This window comes from Scyliorhinus canicula, chromosome 18 (assembly GCF_902713615.1).
Source record: "Scyliorhinus canicula chromosome 18, sScyCan1.1, whole genome shotgun sequence".
Taxonomy (NCBI): Eukaryota; Metazoa; Chordata; class Chondrichthyes; order Carcharhiniformes; family Scyliorhinidae; genus Scyliorhinus; species Scyliorhinus canicula.
The window spans coordinates 70,103,184-70,124,051 of NC_052163.1; the positions used below are offsets into that span (position 1 = coordinate 70,103,184).

Below are 20,868 nucleotides of genomic sequence, written 5' to 3' on the forward strand. Positions count from 1 at the left end.
ATTGCCACGTGTACCAAAGTACAGTGAAAAGTATTTTTTTGCAGCCAAGGGAACGTACAAGTACGTACATAGTAGATAAAAAGAATAATCAACAGAGAACATTAACAAATGGTACATCGACAAACAGTGATTGGTTACAGTGTGTGGAACAAAGGCCAAACAAAGCAAATAGCAAGCAAGAGCAGCATGGGGCGTCGTGAATAGTGTTCTTACAGGGTATGGATCAGTCCGAGGCAGAGTCGTGGAGAAGTCTAGCAGCTGTGAGGAAGAAGCAGTTCCTATGTCTGGACGTGTGGGTCTTCAGACTTCAGTATCGTTTGCCTGATGGAAGGGTCTGGAAGAGGGCAAAGCCTGGGTGTGAGGGGTCTCTGTCAATGCTGTCTGCCTTCCTGAGGCAGCGAGAGGTTTATACAGAATCAATGTACAGGTGGCAAGTATGTGTGATGCATTGGGCTGGGTTCACCACAGTCTGCAGTTTCTTGCGATCTTGGGCTGAGCAGTTGCCACACCAGACTGTGATGCAGCCAGATAGGATGCTCTCTATGGCACATCTGTAGAGGTTTGTGAGAGTCGATGCAGGCATGCTGGATTTCTTTAGCTTCCGTAGGAATTAGAGATGGCGGGATAGGGGCTTGGCGCCACGCCAACTGGCGTCAAAGGGCCTCCGCTGGCCAGCATGTGCTGGCGTCACCCTGCGCATTCGCACAGGGATTCACTTCCGCATCGACCATCGCGGAGGACCACAACGGCAGATGCGGAAGGAATAGAGTGCCCCCACGGCACAGGCCCGCCCGCGGATTGGTGGGCCCCGACCGCGGGCCAGGCCACCTTGGGGGCACCTCCCGGGGCAAGATCCCCCTGCGACCCCCCCCCAGGAACCCCGGAGCCCATCCGCGTCTCCAGGTCCCGCTGGTAAGGGACCTACTCTGATTTACGCCGGCGGGACTGGCTGCAGGCGGGCGGGACTTCGGCCCATCGTGGGCCGGAGAATTCGGGCGGCCCCGGCGCCCATTGATTCGCGCCGGACCCCACCATTCACCGAGGCGGGCGGCGCGACTCACACCGGGCCGGTTTCTGGGGGGCGGGATGAATTGGGTGGACGGCAGCGGCGGGATTCACGCCGACCCCCGGCTATTCTCCCAGCAGGTGGGGGGTTGGAGAATCCCACCCGTTGTTTTCGATACACCATGCAACTAAGTGATCTATCTCTCTTCTGTAGTCTCATTCGTCATTGTTTGAGATACGGCCCACCACAGTCATATCATCCGCTAACTCATAGATCAAATTTGAGTTATAACTTGCCACACAGTCGTGTGTGTCTAGGGAGTACAGTAGAGGACTGAGTACACATCTTTGCGGGGCCCGGTGTTGAGGACTTTTGTGGAGGAGGTGCTGTTACCTATCCTGACAGATTGCGGTCTGTGGTGAGGAAGTCAAGGATCCATCTGCACAGGGAGGGGTCAAATCCAAGGTTGCGGAGTTTGGTTATTAGTCTTGTCAGGATAATGGTGTTGAAGGCAGAGCTGTCGTCTGTTTTAAATTTTTCATTAAACAAGTTAGGAATGTGCACCCAGGCAGAATGAGTGCTATCAACCCTTTTCCACCCTTAATTTTTCTATGGCAGTGCCAAGCTGCCAACCTGGCATTTTTTGCATGCGTGCGATAGTGCCCTGTGTAGGTGTTGGGAGCTGCGGGGGTGGGGGGGAGCATTTGAGCTGGGGTGGTTAGCGATTGCTTTGGGGGACACCATTTATAAATGACGTCCCGATCTCTCGCTACAGTGGGGGGTTCCGGCAAGCGGAGCTCCCCAATGTACAAACCGGGCAATGTGTGCCTCAGCTGAGCATTCCCCGCTGAGACTCCTTATCCAATGTGAGTCACATTGCATAGCCATGTGTATCTTGGCACTGCGAAAGCCAGCGGACATGCGGCTAAACGCGTCCACTATGGGACTTTGTTCCCATTTGGTTCAATCGAGCACAAAGAGTCATCCTGACTCGAAACGTTAGCTCCCTTCTCTCAACACAGATGCTATCAGACTTGTTGAGATTACCTGTCCAGTATTTTCTGTTTTTGTCTCTGAGTTATCAATCCAGTGACTACGGGTGGGATTCTCTGTTTGCCGATGCGAATTCATGAAACCTGATTGGGCGGAGAATAGCTTTTGACGCCAAAATCGCGGTAGGTGCCTGTTTGACCCAAAATCGGGATGCTCCGGCGAACCAAAAATAGCGTAAATGGGTCGCTCGCCGCATAGGGTTAAAGTACCGGAGGCACATCACGAGCGGGTCTGAACCCTACTCTCCGGGGCCTCCGATGGGCTGATTTCCCGATGGCGTGGTTCACATGTGCTCTCACAAATCGTGAACCTGGCATCCTGGCTGCTGAGCGAGTAAGTGAGAGGAGGTAGGAAATGGCGTTGAGTGACCGCAGGCTGCCAGCCCGGACACCGGCCGTGGGGGGGGGGGGGGGGGGGGGATGGGGCCTTACAGGGCTGGGGGGAGGGGAGGGCAGGCCGAGCAGCCGGGGTGCCCCCTACGAGATTGGGGCAGACGCGGGCACCAACCGCCATTACGGCGGCCATACTGCTGCGCGCCAACTAACCACCCACCCCTGCCCCTGGTTCTACACAGTGGCACCAGCCGTATGGATGCGCTCACCCCCGCACCCACCATCCGCCAAAGCGTGCCCCCGCCGGCCCCGAAAACCCCGCCCAACCAGTAGCCACCCACCGGAGGACCACCCAGTGCCACACCCAAGGCACCCCAGTGAGGGTAGTGCCAGCCAATGGTACCCCTGGCAGAAGAGAGAGCACCAGGACCGGGGTTACCAACAGGGTCGGGGTGCGAGGGGGTGGTCATGCGTGGGCTGGGCCCGCAGTGCCAACCGGGACCGACGTAAAGCTCATGGAACCTAGCTGGACATGGGAGTGTGTGCCATGCTAACATGTTGGCCTTCCACCCGCTGCAGACAATGGCATTTGGGCATCAACCTTCAATGCTGGCTGTTGTGGTGATGGCCACAGCCTGCGAGATCCTGCGGCCACGTGAGCGGGGACTGCCCAGAGAGGAGGGGGAAGCTGCAGCTGAGGAACGGGGCGCAGACGACCGGGCTGCAGAGGGGCAGGTGGGGCACACAGGCTGGAGGACCGGCTGCCCAACAGGCTGAGGAGACAGTGCCTTGGAGGCGCCACATGAGGCCCTGCGTGTACTGGCGCCGCATGTCATTTAAGGACCTGCCGGACCGGGCATGCCAATGGAGACTGTGGATGAGCAGAGAGACAGGGCGACACATCTGCCATGATGGCGCACCTGGCACCGCAGGGATATGGGGGAAGACACCCGCTCCCGGTGACCATCGATGGTCGCCTTGAACCTTTATGCGACGGGGTCCTTCCAGTCGCTGAGTGGGGTCCTGTCTGGGATCTCACAGACATCGGTGCACAGGTGCATCCGTGCCATCACGGAAGCCCTATATGCCCAGGTGGATCGGTACATCTAGTTCCATGTGGACCGAGCCCAACAGCATGCCCGGATAATAAGGTTCGCTGCCATCACTGGGATGCCCCGGTCCAGGGGGTGATCGACGGAATACATGTCACCCTATGGGCACCGGCGGATAACAGGCCACTCCACACTACCTGAAAGGGGTTTCACTCGATGAACATCCACTTGGTCTGTGATAACCAGCTGCAAAACGTGCACGCCTGCGCCTGATACCCGTCAATGTGTATGACTCATCCTGGCACACTCGGTGATCCCCAACATGTTCGAGGCCCCCCCCCCCCCGGCTGCGGGGTTGGCTGCTGGGCGGCGACAGGGGTTACCCGCTGTGGCCGTGGCTGATGACGCCTATCCGGAGGCCACACACCAACGCAGAGACCCGCTACAATGATGCTCATATAGCAACCAAGAGTGCTGTCGAGTGGTGCTTCGGCCTCCTGAAGATGCGCTTAAGGTACCTGGACCGGTCTGGAGGGACCCTTCAGTGCAAGCCTGAGACGGTAGCCCGCATCGTGGTGGCCTGCTGCATTCTGCACAATGTAGCACAGCAGGGGGACGATGTGCTGGAGGAGGGGGATGAGGAGGAAGGGCAGGCCGTGTCCGACGAGGAGGATGCAGGGGAGGGCGAGGGGGACAATGGGTAGGATGCTGAACAGGCACCGGAATGCGGCGACTAGGGGCTTTTCACAGTAACTTCATTGAAGTCTCCTTGTAACAATAAGCTATTATTATTACATGGGGCCCGGGCAGGTTGGGGAGGCCACATAACGAGTGTGCCAGAACCAATGCACATGGGACGCTCTGATCGCGACATGGTTCACCGACTAGCAGGGGGTTGCTGCCCAGGGGCACGAACACCACATCCCAGAACCACTCACCTCCCACACCACCAAACCGCCACATGCACACCCCTCCGTGGTAAATACCTGCGGCGTTATGAGCTGAGGGCCCTGGGTTTGCAGCAACAGCGGGTCTGGTCCATGGGGTGGAGCATGATGACAACCCGCTCTGCGATGAGCTCTAGGGCTCCACATCGTATGACAAGGGCAGCATGGAAGCATAGTGGTTTGCACAGTTGCTTCACAGTTCCAGGGTCCCAGGTTTGATTCCTGGCTTGGGTCACTGTCTGTGAGGAGCCTGCCCAGTCTTTCTGTGTCTGCGTGGGTTTCCTCCGGGTACTCCGGTTTCCTCCCACAGTCCAAAGCAGGTTAGGTGGATTGGCCATGCTAAATTCCCTTTGGGTTAGGTGAGGTTTGCATGGAATCAGTTGCGTTCCACGTGGCGATGGTGCTAGCCCATTTAGAGTTGCTGAATCGGTGCAGCTGTTGCGCCGTTTTCCCTATCGTAAAACACCACTGTTCCCATGCCATTCGATGTTGTTTGAGATACAGCACACCACAGTCATATCATCCACAAACACATAGATCAAATTGGAGTTATATCTTGCCACACAGTCGTGTGTGTCTAGGGAGTACAGTAGAGGACTGAGTACACATCTTTGCGGGGCCCGGTGTTGAGGACTATTGTGGAGGTGCTGTTGCCCATCCTGACAGATTGCGGTCTGTGGTGAGGAAGTCAAGGGTCCAGCTGCTCAAAAACTGAGGGTAGAGAATTCCATAGATTCACTACCCTTTGAGTAAATACGACATGTAGTCGGCGCAGGTTTAGAGGGCCGAAGGGCCTGGTCCTGTGCTGTATTGTTCTTTCTTAAACAATTTTCTTTCCTTTATTGTTTCCTGGGATGTGGCACCGCTGGCAATGGCAGTATTTGTTGCTCATGCCTAATTTCCCTTGAAATGATTGGCTCCCAGACCATTTCAAAGGGCGGTTAAGAGTCAACCACCTTGCTGTGGGTCTGGAGTCACACGCAGGCCAGACCAGATAAGGACGGCAGATTTCCTTCCCTACAGAAAGTTTGTGAACCAGGTGGGTGTTTACAACAACTGGTGATTTTTCCACAATCACTGCCCTTTTTATTCAATTTTTTAAAAAAAATATTTTTATTGAAGCATTTGCAAAATATTTATAACAATAACAAACAAAACAATAATAACATAAACATCAACATGGTAAACTAGACATTTTCCACCCAACCCCATCTGGACATCACTTAACCATATTGCACTTAAAACCTCTTCTTAAAACCCCTTCTGGACATCACTTAACCATACCCCCCCCCCCCCCCCCCCCCACCCCTTCAGAATGCTGCTACTGCTGACATTTTTATTTTCCCGAGAAAGTAGACGAACGGCTGCCACCTCCGGGAGAACCCCAGCATTGACCTTCTCAAGGCAAACTTTATTTTCTCCAGACTGAGAAACCCAGCCATGTCACTGACCCAAGTCTCCACACTCAGGAGCATCGAGTCCCTCCACATTAAAAGGATCCATTTCCGGAATACCAGGGAGGCAAAGGCCAAAACGTCGATCTCTTTCACTCCCTGAACTCCCGGGTCTTCTGACACTCCAAAGATCGCTATCTCTGGACTCGGCATCACCCGCGTACCTAGCACCTTGGACATTGTCTTGGCAAACCCCTGCCAGAATCCACCAAGCTTCGGGCATGCCCAAAACATATGGACATGGTTTGCTGGGCTTCCCGCACACCTCGCACATCTATCTTCTATCCCGAAAAACCTGCTCATCCTCGCCGCCGTCATGTGTGCCCGGTGTACCACCTTAAATTGTATTAGACTGAGCCTGGCACATGATGAGGAGGAATAAACCCTGCTTAGGGCGTCCGCCCACAGACCCGGCTCTAACTCCCCACCTAGCTCCTCCTCCCACTTGCCCTTCAGTTCCTCCACCGGGGTCTCCTCCGCCTCCAACAACTCCTGATAGATATCCGACACTCTCCGCTCCCCCACCCAGGTACCGGTTACTACTTTGTCCTGTGTCCCCCATGGCGGGATCAGCGGGAAAGTCAATACCTGTTTCCTCAGAAAGTCCCGGACTTGTAAATATCTGAAACCATTCCCCGGCAGCAGCTTGAACTTGTCCTCCAGCGCCTTCAGACTGGGAAAGCTCCCGTCTATGAATAGATCTCCCACCCAGTTTAAGACATGGCAGGAGATCCCAGACCCGTGTCATGCTCCTCGTGTGCGATATGGGAGCTCAGGGACACGTCCACTGTCCCTGGCTCCTTCACGTGCAAGAAGTGTGTTCAGTTGCTGCTCTTGTTAGACCGCTTGACGGCTCTGGAGCTGCGGATGGACTCACTTTGGAGCATCCGCGATGCTGAGGAGGTCGTGGATAGCACGTTTAGCGAGTTGGTCACACCGCAGGTGAAGGTTACTGAGGGAGATAGAAAATGGGTGACCAAAAGAAAGAGCAAGAGTAGGAAGGCAGTGCAGGTGTCCCCTGCGGTCATCTCCCTGCAAAACAGATAGACCACTTTGGATATTGTTGAGGGAGATGGCTTACCAGGGGAAGGCAGCAGCAGCCAGGTTCATGGCACCGTGGCTGGCTCTGCTGCACAGCAGGGCAGGAAGAAAAATGGCAGGGCTATAGTGATAGGGGACTCGATCGTAAGGGGAATAGACAGGCGGTTCTGTGGACGCAATCGAGACTCCAGGATGGTATGTTGCCTCCCTGGTGCAAGGGTCAAGGATGTCTCGGAGCGGCTGCAGGACATTCTGGGGGGGGGGAGGGTGAACAGCCAGCTGTCGTGGTGCACATAGGCACCAACGATATAGGTAAAAAACGGGATGAGGTCCTACAAGCGGAATTCAGGGAGTTAGGAGTTAAACTAAAAAGTAGGACCTCAAAGGTAGTAATCTCAGGATTGCTACCAGTGCCACGAGCTAGTCAGAGTAGGAATGTCAGGATAGATAGGATGAATGCGTGGCTCGAGAGATGGTGCAAGAGGGAGGGATTCAAATTCCTGGGGCATTGGGACCGGTTCTGGGGGAGGTGGGACCAGTACAAACCGGACGGTCTGCACTTGGGCAGGACTGGAACCGATGTCCTAGGGGGGTGTTTGCTAGAGCTGTTGGGGAGGGTTTAAACTAATGTGGCAGGGGGATGGGAACCAATGCTGGAAGTTGGAAGGTAGTAAAACAGGGACAGAAACAAAAGGAAGTAAGGGGAAAAGTGCAAGGCAGAGAAGACATAGTCAGAAATCCATAAGGGCGACAGTACAAGGTACAGTGACTGAGGGGAGCACAGTGAATAGGCCCAGTAATAACAAAAGGAATAAAACTGGAGATGTTAAGATTCAAAACAGAGGTAAAAAAACCAACATAAGTGTACTTTACCTGAATGCTCGTAGTATTCGGAATAAAGTAAATGAGTTGGTGGCACAAATCATCATAAATGACTATGATTTAGTGGCCATTACTGAAACATGGTTAAAGGATGGTCACGACTGGGAGTTAAATATCCGAGGGTATCAAACTATTCGGAAGGACAGAGTGGATGGTAAGGGAGGTGGTGTTGCTCTGTTATTTAAGGATGACATCCGGGCAATAGTAAGGGATGACATCGGTGCTATGGAGGATAAGGTTGAATCCATTTGGGTGGAAATCAGGAATAGTAAGGCGAAAAAGTCACTGATAGGAGTAGTCTATCGGCCACCAAATAGTAACGATATGGTGGGGCAGGCAATAAACAAAGAAATAACTGATGCATGTAGAAATGGTACAGCAGTTATCATGGGGGATTTTAATCTACATGTCGATTGGTTTAACCAGGTCGGTCAAGGCAACCGTGAGGAGGAGTTTATAGAATGTATCCGCGATAGTTTCCTAGAACAGTATGTAATGGAACCTACGAGGGAACAAGCGGTCCTAGATCTTGTCCTGTGTAATGAGACAGGATTGATTCATGATCTCATAGTTAGGGATCCTCTCGGAAGGAGCGATCACAATATGGTGGAATTTAAAATACAGATGGAGGGTGAGAAAGTAAAATCAAATACTAGTGTTTTGTGTTTAAACAAAGGAGATTACAAGGGGATGAGAGAAGAACTAGCTAAGGTAGACTGGGAGCTAAGACTTTATGGTGGAACAGTTGAGGAACAGTGGAGAACCTTCCAAGCGATTTTTCACAGTGCTCAGCAAAGGTTTATACCAACAAGAAGGAAGGACGGAAGAAAGAGGGAAAATCGACCGTGGATATCTAAGGAAATAAGGGAGAGTATCAAATTGAAGGAAAAAGCATATAAAGTGGCAAAGAGTGCTGGGAGATTAGAGGACTGGGAAATCTTTAGGGGGCAACAGAAAGCTACTAAAAAAGCTATAAAGAAGAGTAAGATAGAGTATGAGAGTAAACTTGCTCAGAATATAAAAACAGACAGTAAAAGTTTTTACAAATATATAAGACAAAAAAGAGTGGCTAAGGTAAATATTGGTCCTTTAGAGGATGAGAAGGGAGTTTTAATAATGGGAAATGAGGAAATGGCTGAGGAACTGAACAGGTTTTTTGGGTCGGTCTTCACAGTGGAAGACACAAATAACATGCCAGCGACTGATAGAAATGAGGCTATGACAGGTGAGGACCTTGAGAGGATTATTATCACTAAGGAGGGAGTGATGGGCAAGCTAATGGGGCCTAAGGTAGACAAGTCTCCTGGCCCTGATGGAATGCATCCCAGAGTGCTAAAAGAGATGGCTAGGGAAATTGCAGATGCACTAGTGATAATTTACCGAAATTCACTAGACTCTGGGGTGGTCCCGGTGGATTGGAAATTAGCAAACGTGACGCCACTGTTTAAAAAAGGAGGTAGGCAGAAAGCAGGAAATTATAGGCCAGTGAGTTTAACTTCGGTAATAGGGAAGATGCTGGAATCTATCATCAAGGAAGAAATAGCGAGGCATCTGGATAGAAATTGTCCCATTGGGCAGACGCAGCATGGGTTCGTTAAAGGCAGGTCATGCCTAACTAATTTAGTGGAATTTTTTGAGGACATTACCAGTGCAATAGATAACGGGGAGCCGATGGATGTGGTATATCTGGATTTCCAGAAAGCCTTTGACAAGGTGCCACACAAAAGGTTGCTGCATAAGATAAAGATGCATGGCATTAAGGGTAAAGTAGTAGCATGGATAGAGGATTGGTTAATTAATAGAAAGCAAAGAGTTGGGATAAATGGGTGTTTCTCTGGTTGGCAATCAGTAGCTAGTGGTGTCCCTCAGGGATCCGTGTTGGGCCCACAATTGTTCACAATTTACATTGATGATTTGGAGTTGGGGACCAAGGGCAATGTGTCCAAGTTTGCAGATGACACTAAGATGAGTGGTAAAGCGAAAAGTGCAGAGGATACTGGAAGTCTGCAGAGGGATTTGGATAGGTTAAGTGAATGGGCTCGGGTCTGGCAGATGGAATACAATGTTGACAAATGTGAGGTTATCCATTTTGGTAGGAATAACAGCAAACGGGATTATTATTTAAACGATAAAATATTAAAGCATGCCGCTGTTCAGAGAGACTTGGGTGTGCTAGTGCATGAGTCACAGAAGGTTGGTTTACAAGTGCAACAGGTGATTAAGAAGGCAAATGGAATTTTGTCCTTCATTGCTAGAGGGATGGAGTTTAAGACTAGGGAGGTTATGTTGCAATTGTATAAGGTGTTAGTGCGGCCACACCTGGAGTATTGTGTTCAGTTTTGGTCTCCTTACTTGAGAAAGGACGTACTGGCACTGGAGGGTGTGCAGAGGAGATTCACTAGGTTAATCCCAGAGCTGAAGGGGTTGGATTATGAGGAGAGGTTGAGTAGACTGGGACTGTACTCGTTGGAATTTAGAAGGATGAGGGGGGATCTTATAGAAACATTTAAAATTATGAAGGGAATAGATAGGATAGATGCGGGCAGGTTGTTTCCACTGGCGAGTGACAGCAGAACTAGGGGGCATAGCCTCAAAATAAGGGGAAGTAGATTTAGGACTGAGTTTAGGAGGAACTTCTTCACCCAAAGGGTTGTGAATCTATGGAATTCCTTGCCCAGTGAAGCAGTTGAGGCTCCTTCATTACATGTTTTTAAGGTAAAGATAGATAGTTTTTTGAAGAATAAAGGGATTAAGGGTTATGGTGTTCGGGCCGGAAAGTGGAGCTGAGTCCACAAAAGATCAGCCATGATCTAATTGAATGGCGGAGCAGGCTCGAGGGGCCAGATGGCCTACTCCTGCTCCTAGTTCTTAAGTTCTTATGTTCTTATGTTCTTATCCATCGAATTCATGCTCTCTGCCAACTTCAGAACCTGCCATCTATCCTGCCCAGCGCGAACCTGTGGTTATTGCAAATCGAGGTCCAGACTGACGCACCCTCCACCTTCTTATACCTCCTCCATTGCCCCCAGATCCTCAATGAAATGAAAAATGAAATGAAAATCGCTTATTGTCACGAGTAGGCTTCAATTAAGTTACTGTGAAAAGCCCCTAGTCGCCACATTCGGCGCCTGTCCGGGGAGGCTGGTACGGGAATTGAACCGTGCTGCTGGCCTGCTTAGTCTGCTTCAAAAGCCAGCGATTTAGCTGAGTGAGCTAAACCAGCCCCTAGCACCTTGGACATTGCCGCCACCACCACCGGGCTAGTGGAGTAACGGGCCAGCAAGAACGGCAGAGGTGCCACTACCAATGCTCCCAAACTGGTGCCTTTGCATGACGCCGCCCCCATCCGCTCCCATGTCTACGCCTCCCGCTTTACCCACTTCCTAAGCATCGCTATATTCGCCACCCAGTAGTAGTTGCAGAAGTTCGGCAGCGCCAACCACCCTCCCCCCGACTGCGCTCCAACAACATTTTCTTCACTCGTGGGGTTTTATTCGCCCATACAAAGCCCAAAATAATCTTGTTTACCCGCTTGCAAAAGGCCTTAGGGATGAAGATGGGAGGCACTGGAAGACAAACAAAAGTCTGGGGAGGACCATAATTTTCACGGTCTGTACCCTCCCCGCCAGCGATAGCGGGAGCATATCCCATCTTTTAAAGTCCCCCTCCATTTGCTCCACCAGCCGGGTTAGGTTGAGCTTGTGTAATGCCTCCCATTTCCGAGCCACCTGTATTCCCAGGTAGCGAAAGCTCCTCTCTACCATCCTGAGTGGCAGCTCCTTCAGTCTCCTCTCCTGCCCCCTTGCATGGATCACGAACAATTCACTTTTTCCCATTCTCAATTTGTACCCCGAGAACCTGCCAAATTCCCCAGATCTGTATAACCTCCCCCATCCCCTTCACCGGGTCCGAGATGTACGAGACCAGATCGTCCACGTACAGCGAAACCCGATGCTCTACCCCCCGAACCAGCCCCTGCCACTTCCTTGACACTCTCAGCGCCTTGGCCAATGGCTCTATAGCCAGAGCGAACAGCAACGGGGGGAGGGGGCACCCCTGCCTCGCCCCTCGGTGTAGCTTAAAGTACCCCAACCTCAGCCGGTTCGTGCACACACTCGCTACCGGCGCCTGGTAGAGCAATCACACCCAGTCGATGAAGCCCTCACCACACCCAAACCTTCCCAGCGTCTCCCAAAGATACTCCCACTCCACCCGATCAAAAGCCTTCTCCGCGTCCATCGCAACCACCACCTCCGCCTCCTCTCCTTCTGACGGCATCATCATTACATTCAAAAGCCTCTGAACGTTAGCATTGAGCTGTCTACCCTTAACAAAACCAGTTTGGTCCTCCCCTATCACCCCCGGGACACAGTCTACTATCCTAGTGACCAAAATCGTAGCCAGCAGCTTGGCATCTGCATTCAAAAACGAGATCGGCCTATATGACCCACATTGCTCCCGGTCTTTTTCTCGTTTAAGGATGAACGAAATCGAGGCCTGCGACATCGTCTATTTAGCCTCATTAAAGGTCCTCATCAGCAGTGGGCACAACACCTCTGAGAACTTCTTATAGAATTCTACTGGGTAACTGTCTGGCCCCGGACCCTTGCCCGACTGCATGCCCTCCAGTCCTTTAACAATTTCCTCTGCTTCAATCGGGGCCCCCAGCCCCTCGACCAGGTCCTCCTCCATCCTTGGAAACCTCAACTGATCCAGCAACTGCCTCATCCCTTCTACACCAGGCGGGGGTTCCGACTCATAGTTTGCTATAAAATTCTTTAAAAACATTGTTCACCCCCCTGGGTCCAAGACCATGTTACCCTCCGTATTCCTTACTCCCCCAATCTCCCTGTCCGCTTCTCTCGCCTTTTCCCCATATTCGTAGACTCCCCCCCCCCCCCCTCCCTTGCCCTCCTCAACTGCTCCACCGCCCTCCCCGTGGTCAACAACTCAAACTCTGCGTGTAGTTTCCGATGCTCCCTCAAGAGCCTCGCGTCCAGGGCCTCCGCATATCTCCTCCACTAATCTCTCCCTCTCTGCTCGTTCCACCTTTTCTCTGTGGGACCGAATCAAAATTATTTCCCCTCTTACAACTGCTTTCAGAGCCTCCCAAATCACCGCTGCTGATACCTCACCCGTATCGTTTGTATCCAGGTAATTCTGAATGGACTTATTCACCCGCCCGCAGACCGCTTCGTCCGTTAACAACCCCACATCCAGCCTCCACAGCGGGCGCTGCCCTCTCTCCTCACTGAGCCGCAAATCCACCCAATGCGGGGCATGATCAGAGACTGCAATCGCCGAATATTCCGTCTCCGCCACCTTGGGAATTAGCACCCTGCTTAGCACAAAAAAATCAATTCGAGAGTGAACTTTATGGACATGAGAAAAAAATGAAAACTCCCTCACCCTCGGCCGTTCGAATCTCCACGGATCTACCCCCCGCCATCTTACTCTAGGTCCGGGATCTTGCCTAACACCCGTCTCATAAATCCTACATTGTCCCAGTTCGGAGTGTATACGTTTACAAGCACCACCCGTACACCCTGCAGCTTCCCACACACCATAATCTATCTACCCCACTTCTCTGCCACAATTCTTCCAGCCTAAAATGTGAGCCAATTCTTCCAGCCTCAAACGCCACCCGCTTGCTGATCAATATCGCTACCCCCCTGGTCTTTGAGTCCAGTCCAGAGTGAAACACCTGACCAACCCACCCCTTTCTCAATCTCGTCTGATCAATAATCTTTAGATGTGTCTCCTGAAGCATTGCTACGTCTGCCTTCAGCCCCTTTAAATGCACGAAAACGCGAGCCCTTTTGACCGGCCCATTCAAACCGCTCACATTCCACGTAATCAGCCTGGACCGGGGGGGGGGGGGGGGGGGGGGGAGCTGCCCTTTATTTGGCCAGCCCAGAGCCCGCGCCCCCGCTTCCCCGAGCTCCCCCACAAGCAGCAACTGCCCCCGACCTCCCTTTTGTTCCCTGATAATAGTTCCTCCTCTGTTAGCGAAGCAGCCTCCACCTTCCCCCCTCCCCCCTCCACAACAGCCCCCAAAACCTAACCCCCCAGGTCAAACACCATCTTAGAATTAGAATTAGAACAGTACAGCACAGAACAGGCCCTTCGGCCCTCGATATTGTGCAGAGCAATGATCACCCTACTCAAGCCCACGTATACCTATACCAGTAACCCAACAACCCCCATTAACCTTATTTTTTTAGGACACTAAGGGTAATTTAGCCTGGCCAATCCACCTAACCCGCACATCTTTGGACTGTGGGAGGAAACCGGAGCACCCGGAGGAAACCCACGCACACACGGGGAGGATGTGCAGACTCCACACAGACAGTGACCCAGCCGGGAATCGAACCTGGGACCCTGGAGCTGTGAAGCATTTATGCTAACCACCATGCTACCGTGCTATCTTAGCACATATGCGCCCCCCACCACGCTTCCGAGAGTCAGTTGACCCATGCTGACCCCGACTGCCCCCGCCCTTGGTACCAAACAGTCTGGCTCCCTATTGTTCGAACCCCTCTCCCGACATGCATAAACCATTTAAAAACATCGCAGCCCCCAGTAAGTAAACAACCTCAAGTAAAATAAATTAACATAAACCAATGCAGAAACAATTGCTTGAAACCAGACCCAACCTCCCACAGAATAGCACCAACTTCGGGGCCCCCCTCCCCCCTCCGCATCCAATTTCTGCAAAACCAAAGCACCCTCAAACCACTGCCCCAGCACAATACTTAACCCAGAACCCTATACAGTCTTATTTGAACCGATACAAGAATTACAAAAATTACAAACCGCCGCCACATAACTCCTTCAAGACTTAAGTGTCCTTTAAGACGCTTTCTTGATAAATGTCCGGTGCCTCAAAGTATAAGTGCCGGTCTTCGTACGTAACCCACAATCGCGCTGGATACAGCATCCCGAATTTCACCCCCTTCTTGAAGAGGATCGCCTTCACCTGGTTAAACTCAGCACGTCTCTTGGCCAACTCCGCTCCCAGGTCCTGATAGATGCGCGTCTCGCTGTTCTCCCATCTGCTGCTTCGCTCCTTCTTGGCCCACCGCAAGACAAGTTCTTTGTCCAGAAAACAGTGGAAACACACCACCATGGCCCTCGGTGGGTCATTCGCCTCAGGCTTCCTTGCGAGGACTCGATGTGCTCCGTCCGCTTCCAGGGGCCGAGAAAACGCCCCAGGCCCCATCAGCGTCTCCAGCATGCTCGCCACATATGCTCCCCGAATTCGACCCCGCAATTCCTTTGGGGAGGCCAACGAACCTTAAGTTCTGCCTCCTGGACCTATTCTCGAGATCCTCCAACTTCTCCTGCATTCTCTTGTGGCACTCATCCAACACCTCCACCTTAGATAGTCCTCCTAGCTGGACAACTTCAGCTCAATTTCTTGTATCGCTTTCTCTTGGGCTGCCTGATTCAATACCACTTGATCGATCGCAGCCTTGATCGGGTCCAGCGTTTCCTTTTTCAGCTCAGTGAAACAGTCCTTAAAGAACTTGACCTGCTGCTCCTTAGACCACTGAGCCACTGCTCCCTGGTCCTGACCCTCCGTCATGCTGCGCCGCGGTACCAGCTCCGACTGCGTCACTCTATCCGGGCCAAGTCTTTTCACACGGCCACTTCTAGTCCAATTAGCCATACATTGGAGAGGGAATCCTTCTTATTCCTATTGTCCACTTCACCGATCTATCGCATAAAGTCCGAGAAAAGTCAGGAAAAAAGGTCCGAAAGTCCGTTTCAGGCGGGAGCTATCGAATGTGCGACCTACTCCTCCATGGTCGCCACCGGAAAAAGTCCCTTTTTATTCCATTTTAATGAACAAAACGAGTGGACCATGGTGGGATTTGAACCCATGTCCCCAGAGCATTAGCCTGATGTCTGGCTAACTAATTCAGTGACATCACCGCTAACACCACCATCTCAATTCTAAATAGCTGATCCCTCAACATAAGATTATTATTTTTTTAGGAAACATTTTATTGAGGCATTTATAATTTTAACATTTTAACAAATTCACATTCTGAATAACAGAATGGTCCGACACACGCAAAACCCCCACAGTAGCATACCCAACTTACCCCCGCCCTAACTCCTAGCTACCCATATATTAAATTCCCTGCCCTTATTCTCCACTTCCACGCCCCCCCCCCCCCCCCCCCCCCCCCCCCCCCTTCTGCTGACGCTCAGTTTTCCTTAAAGAAGTCGATGAACGGCTGCCACCTCCGAGCGAATCCCTGTAGGCGAACTTAATCTTCTCTAGCCTGAGAAACTCTGCCATGGCTGACCCCCACCCCCCGACGTTGAAGGCTCCGAGTCCCTCCATCCCAGCAAAATCCGTCTCCGGACCACAGTCTCTGCTGGGCTCCCGGATCTTCCGACACTTCAAATATTGCCACCTCGGAGTCACTCTCCCTTCTAGGCCCTCTGACATGACATCTGAAAATCTCTGCCAGAATCCCTTCAGCCTCGGACATGCCCAGAATACATGGACATGGTTCGCAGGACTTCCCCCGCACCGACCACACCTGTCCTCCACCTCCTCAAAAAACCTACTCATCTGGGTCACAGTCATGTGAGCCGTTTGAGCCACTTTGAATTGGATCAGGCTGAGCCTGGCATACGATGAGGATGCATTGATTTTTTTCAGGGCCTTCCCCCATGGCCCGACTTCCAACTCTTCCCCCCCCCCAACTCGTCTCGTCTTCCAACTTCCGCTTCACCTCCCCGATTGGGACCCCTTCCCTCTCCATCAATTCCTTATATATTTCCGAGACCCTCCCCTCCCCAACCCCTGTTTTAGACATCACCTTAACCTGTAGTCCCCTTAGAGGGAGGCGAGGGAACCTTGGAACCTGCCTCCGGAAAAAGTCCCGTACCTGTAGGTACCGAAATCCGTTCCCACTCGGTAACTCAAACTCCTCCTCTAGCTCCTCCAGGCTCGGGAAACCCTCCTCAATGAAGAGATCCCCAAATCTCTCAATCCCTGCCCTCTGCCACCTCACGAAGCCCCCATCCAGCGCCCCCCGGAGCAAGCCAGTGATTGTCACAGATTGGTGAACACATCAACGCCCCCTCCAGTCTCATGTGCTGCCTCCATTGCCCCCACACTCTCAGGGCTGCCGCTACCACTGGGCTTGTGGAGTACCGAGCCGGCGAGAATGGCAGAGTTGCTGTTATCAGAGCCTCCAGACTCATGCCCTGACAAGATGCTGCCTCTACCCGTTCCCACACCAACCCCTCCCCCACTACCTACTTCCTAACCATCGAAATATTAGCCGCCCAGTAGTAATTAATAAAGTTCGGAAAGGCCAAGCCCTTTTCCCTGCGCCCCTGCTCAAGAAGGACCTTCTTCACCCTCGGGGCTTTCCCAGCCTATATGAAACCCGAGATCGCCGCGTTCATTTTCCTAAAAAATACCTTGGGGATAAAGATTGCGAGACACTGAAACACAAACATCAATCTCGGGTGGCCTGTTATTTTCACAGTCTGTACCCTCCCTGCCAATGACAGCGGGAGCACGTCCCACCTACGGAAGTCCCATTTCATTTGCTCAATCACCCTGCGCAAATTTAGTTTATGAAGCTGACCCCAGTCCCTTGCCACTTGTATCCCCAGATACCTAAAACTCCCTCCCCAATATGAACGGATTCTCCCTCAGTCGCCTCTCCTGCTCCCTTGCCCAGATCGCAAAAATTCTCATTCTTCTGAGAACAGAGGTCTTATTCTACTCGATCTCTCCCCTTGTGTCAACACTGTCATGCCAGGAATCAATCTAGTGCTCCTTTGTTAAATATCCTTTAAGGCAAGAATATATTTCCTTATATAAGGAGTTTGAATCTGTACACAGTACTTGAAGTGTGGTCATACCAAAATCCTATATAATTTCAGCTACTTTCTCACTTTTATCCTGCACCGCCCATGTAATAAAGGCTGATTTAACCATTTGTTTTCCTAACTATTTAATCTGCCTGCATGATAACTGTGTATCTTGTGGACAAGCACTCCTCCCAAATCCCTCTGATACAGTATCAATATTTACTAACTTCTCACCTTTAAAAAGATTCTGCTTTTCTATTCTTCCGACTACTTGTTCACTCACTTAACCTATACATATCTTTTACTGGTATTTACCGAGAGGTACCTGTAACAAGACAGATACAGCCTTCTGAAGGGTAACAGATAAGTTGCTGAGGAAGTATCTTGTGCCACTAATTTGCTGTAAGATACTTCAGGTCGCAAAATGCTGCTGTTGGGGGTTAAATTGCCTTCCACTTAATCCCATGGGATGAATAGTATGCATTTTGCATTGAAAGTGATGGAATGCACAGCAGGAGTTTTGGAACAAATTGATGGAATCAGGGATCACACCTGCTTTTCAAATGATCAATGGGAGCATCTCCAGGTCGATTGAATTTCAATTTTCTGTCTCAATGCTATTCACTAGTGACTGTAGTCTGCAAGTACACCGTACCTCTCCTCAAGATACCGTATGGTGCCTCATTGTGAGTCAGCACTTCAGACTGTACTGTTGTAAATGACCAATTTAGTCAACTACTCACCAATGATCTACTGATCCAGTTCTCCTGACATTAATTAAAGATATGACTCATCGCGGATGTTCACAGGGTCCAGCAAATAACACGCACATGCTCTGGTCTTGCCCTGAACTCCTGAACTTCTGGATTTCCTTCTTCAGCACCAAGTCAGGAATTGTTGGGATTGATTGTAGCCTTGCTCATTGGTGGCTGTCTTCGGGGTCTTGGACCTGCTGGAGCTGCAGACGGGGGGGGCAGGCGAATGCTCATCCTTCGCTTTGCTAATAGCCTGAAGGCGAGTTCTGCCTGGATGGAGGACTCAGTATCCAACCAGTGCTTCGTCGTGGTTAAGTGACCTAATGGAGATTTTTCATTCAGTAAAGGTCAAGTACATCATGAGGGCTTTATTCGAGGTGCGGCAGCCGTTCATTTCCTATTTCGGGGAACTGGTCACTGTCAGATGTCAGGGGTAGGGGGCAACTTTGGGGTTTGTTTTGAGTCTTTGTCATGGTTGTTTTTTCGGGGGGTGGGGGTGTTGATAACTGTAATTGTTGTGTAATTTGTTATTTTCTGTGATTGAAAATTTCTCTTAATAAAAATATTTAAATCAAAGATATGGCTCAATCCGTAGAGACCTGTTGTGGAAGCAGATGTGAGTAACACAGTTTGCATTCCATTCAAAGCCCCACATGTAGTTAATTCAGGTCTGAATCAATGTACTTCTTTGAATGTACGGACTTCCCCGGAGGATTGTGGGTTATAGATTTGGCAACAGTTTTTCTGGGAATACCAGTGTTACCCTTTGACCCCAGTTATTAACTTTTACAGCAGTGGGAAATGAGGTTTGTGTATCCACTGTCCCATTCTCTAACTCCATGCGTTAATTTGTCCACTACAGGACTCGCTACAAGAGGTTGAAGAGAACGTTTTTACAGTTTGGAACTGCTGTGGTCATCTCACGAGCTGTTGCTCACAGGAGAAGCAAACAGGTTGGAAAGTAATTATCTCACATTTGACAGACAGCCTCTCCTCCCTTCTCTTCCCCAACACCCCACCTATTCTCCACTCAGCTTATTTCCCCGTCCCTCTTCCTCGATTACATTCAGTGAATGATTTGATTTATTGTCACGTGTGCCAAGGTACAGTGAAAAGTATTGTTCTGCGTACAGTCCAGGCAGATCGTTACACACATGAAAAACAAAGGACACATGATAAATACACAATGTAAATACATAGGCATAGACACCGGGTGAAGCATATGTGCTACAACAGTAGAGAAGATGCGTAGAGATATCAGTTCAGTCCATTATGAAATGAAAATCGCTTATTGTCACGAGTAGGCTTCAATGAAGTTACTGTGAAAAGCCCCTAGTCGCCACATTCCGGCGCCTGTTCGGGGAGGCTGTTACGGGAATCGAACCATGCTGCTGGCCTGCCTTGGTCTGCTTTCAAAGCCAGCCATTTAACCCATAGTTTCAGGGATACAGGTGGCGCAGGACTGGGGTCGGTGGCACAAGTTGAAGTTATCCCGGTTGGTGGAGCAAATGAGGGTCGAGTTTCGGAACTGTCACTAACGGGGAGAGTGCAGACGATGAAAATGACAATCCTCCCGAGATTCCTGTTCGTATGTCTCCCCATTTTCACTCCGCGGTCCTTTTTTAAGAGGGTCAATAAAATGATTATGGGATTTGTGTGGGAGGGAAAGTCCCCGCGGGTGAAGAGGGTGATGCTCGAGAGGAACCGAGGGGAAGGGGGGCTGGCGCTGCAGAATTTTAGTAATTACAACTGGGCGGCCAATATAGCTTTGATAAGGAAGTGGATGGTGGGTGCGGGGTCGGTTTGGGGGTGGATGGAGGCCGCTTCGTGCAGGGGCACCAGTTTGGCAGCCATGGTTACGGCACCCCTGCCGATCCCGCCGGCACGGTATTTCATAAGCCCGATAGTGGTGGCGGCTTTGCAGATCTGGGGCCAATGGACGAGGCACATGGGGGAAGTGAGGGCATCGGTTTGGTGCCCAATTTGCGATAATCACCGGTTTGCCCCAGGGAATATGGGCGGTGGGTTCCAAATATGGCAGAGGGCTGGGATTGAGAGGATGGGGGATCTGTTCTTAGAAGGGAGCTTCCCGAGCATGAGGGCGCTGGAGGAGAAATTTGGGCTGGCGAGATGGAATGATTTCAGGTACTTGCAGATGCAGGACTTTCTACGCAGACAGATTCCATCCTTCCCACACCTGCCACTTAGGGGGATCCAGGAAAGGGTAGTGTCCAGTGGATGGGTGGGGGAGGGGGGGGGTCTCGGATATATATGAAGAACTTATGGGAGCAGAGGAGACGCAGACCGAAGAGCTGAAGCTGAAGTGGGAGGAGGAGATCGGAGGTGGGATAGAAGAGGGCCTATGGGCGGAGGCGTTGAGCAGGGAAAATCCGACCGCAACATGCGCCAGGCTCAGCCTGATCCAATTCAAGGTCGTCCACCGGGTCCACATGACAGTGGCCCGGATGAGTAAATTCTTTGGATTGGAGGACAGGTG

The 20,868-nt window shown here is 51.2% G+C and overlaps 1 protein-coding gene across 1 annotated transcript in view; it reads left to right on the plus strand.

Moving 5' to 3' along the window:
* myo15b (myosin XVB) overlaps window positions 1–20,868 on the plus strand; it is a 709,406-nt gene that overhangs the window by 262,379 nt on the left and 426,159 nt on the right. The window contains exon 23 of the mRNA XM_038776546.1: window positions 19,234–19,324. Coding sequence (XP_038632474.1) covers window positions 19,234–19,324 — 91 coding nt within the window. The remainder of the gene's footprint in view (window positions 1–19,233; window positions 19,325–20,868) is intronic.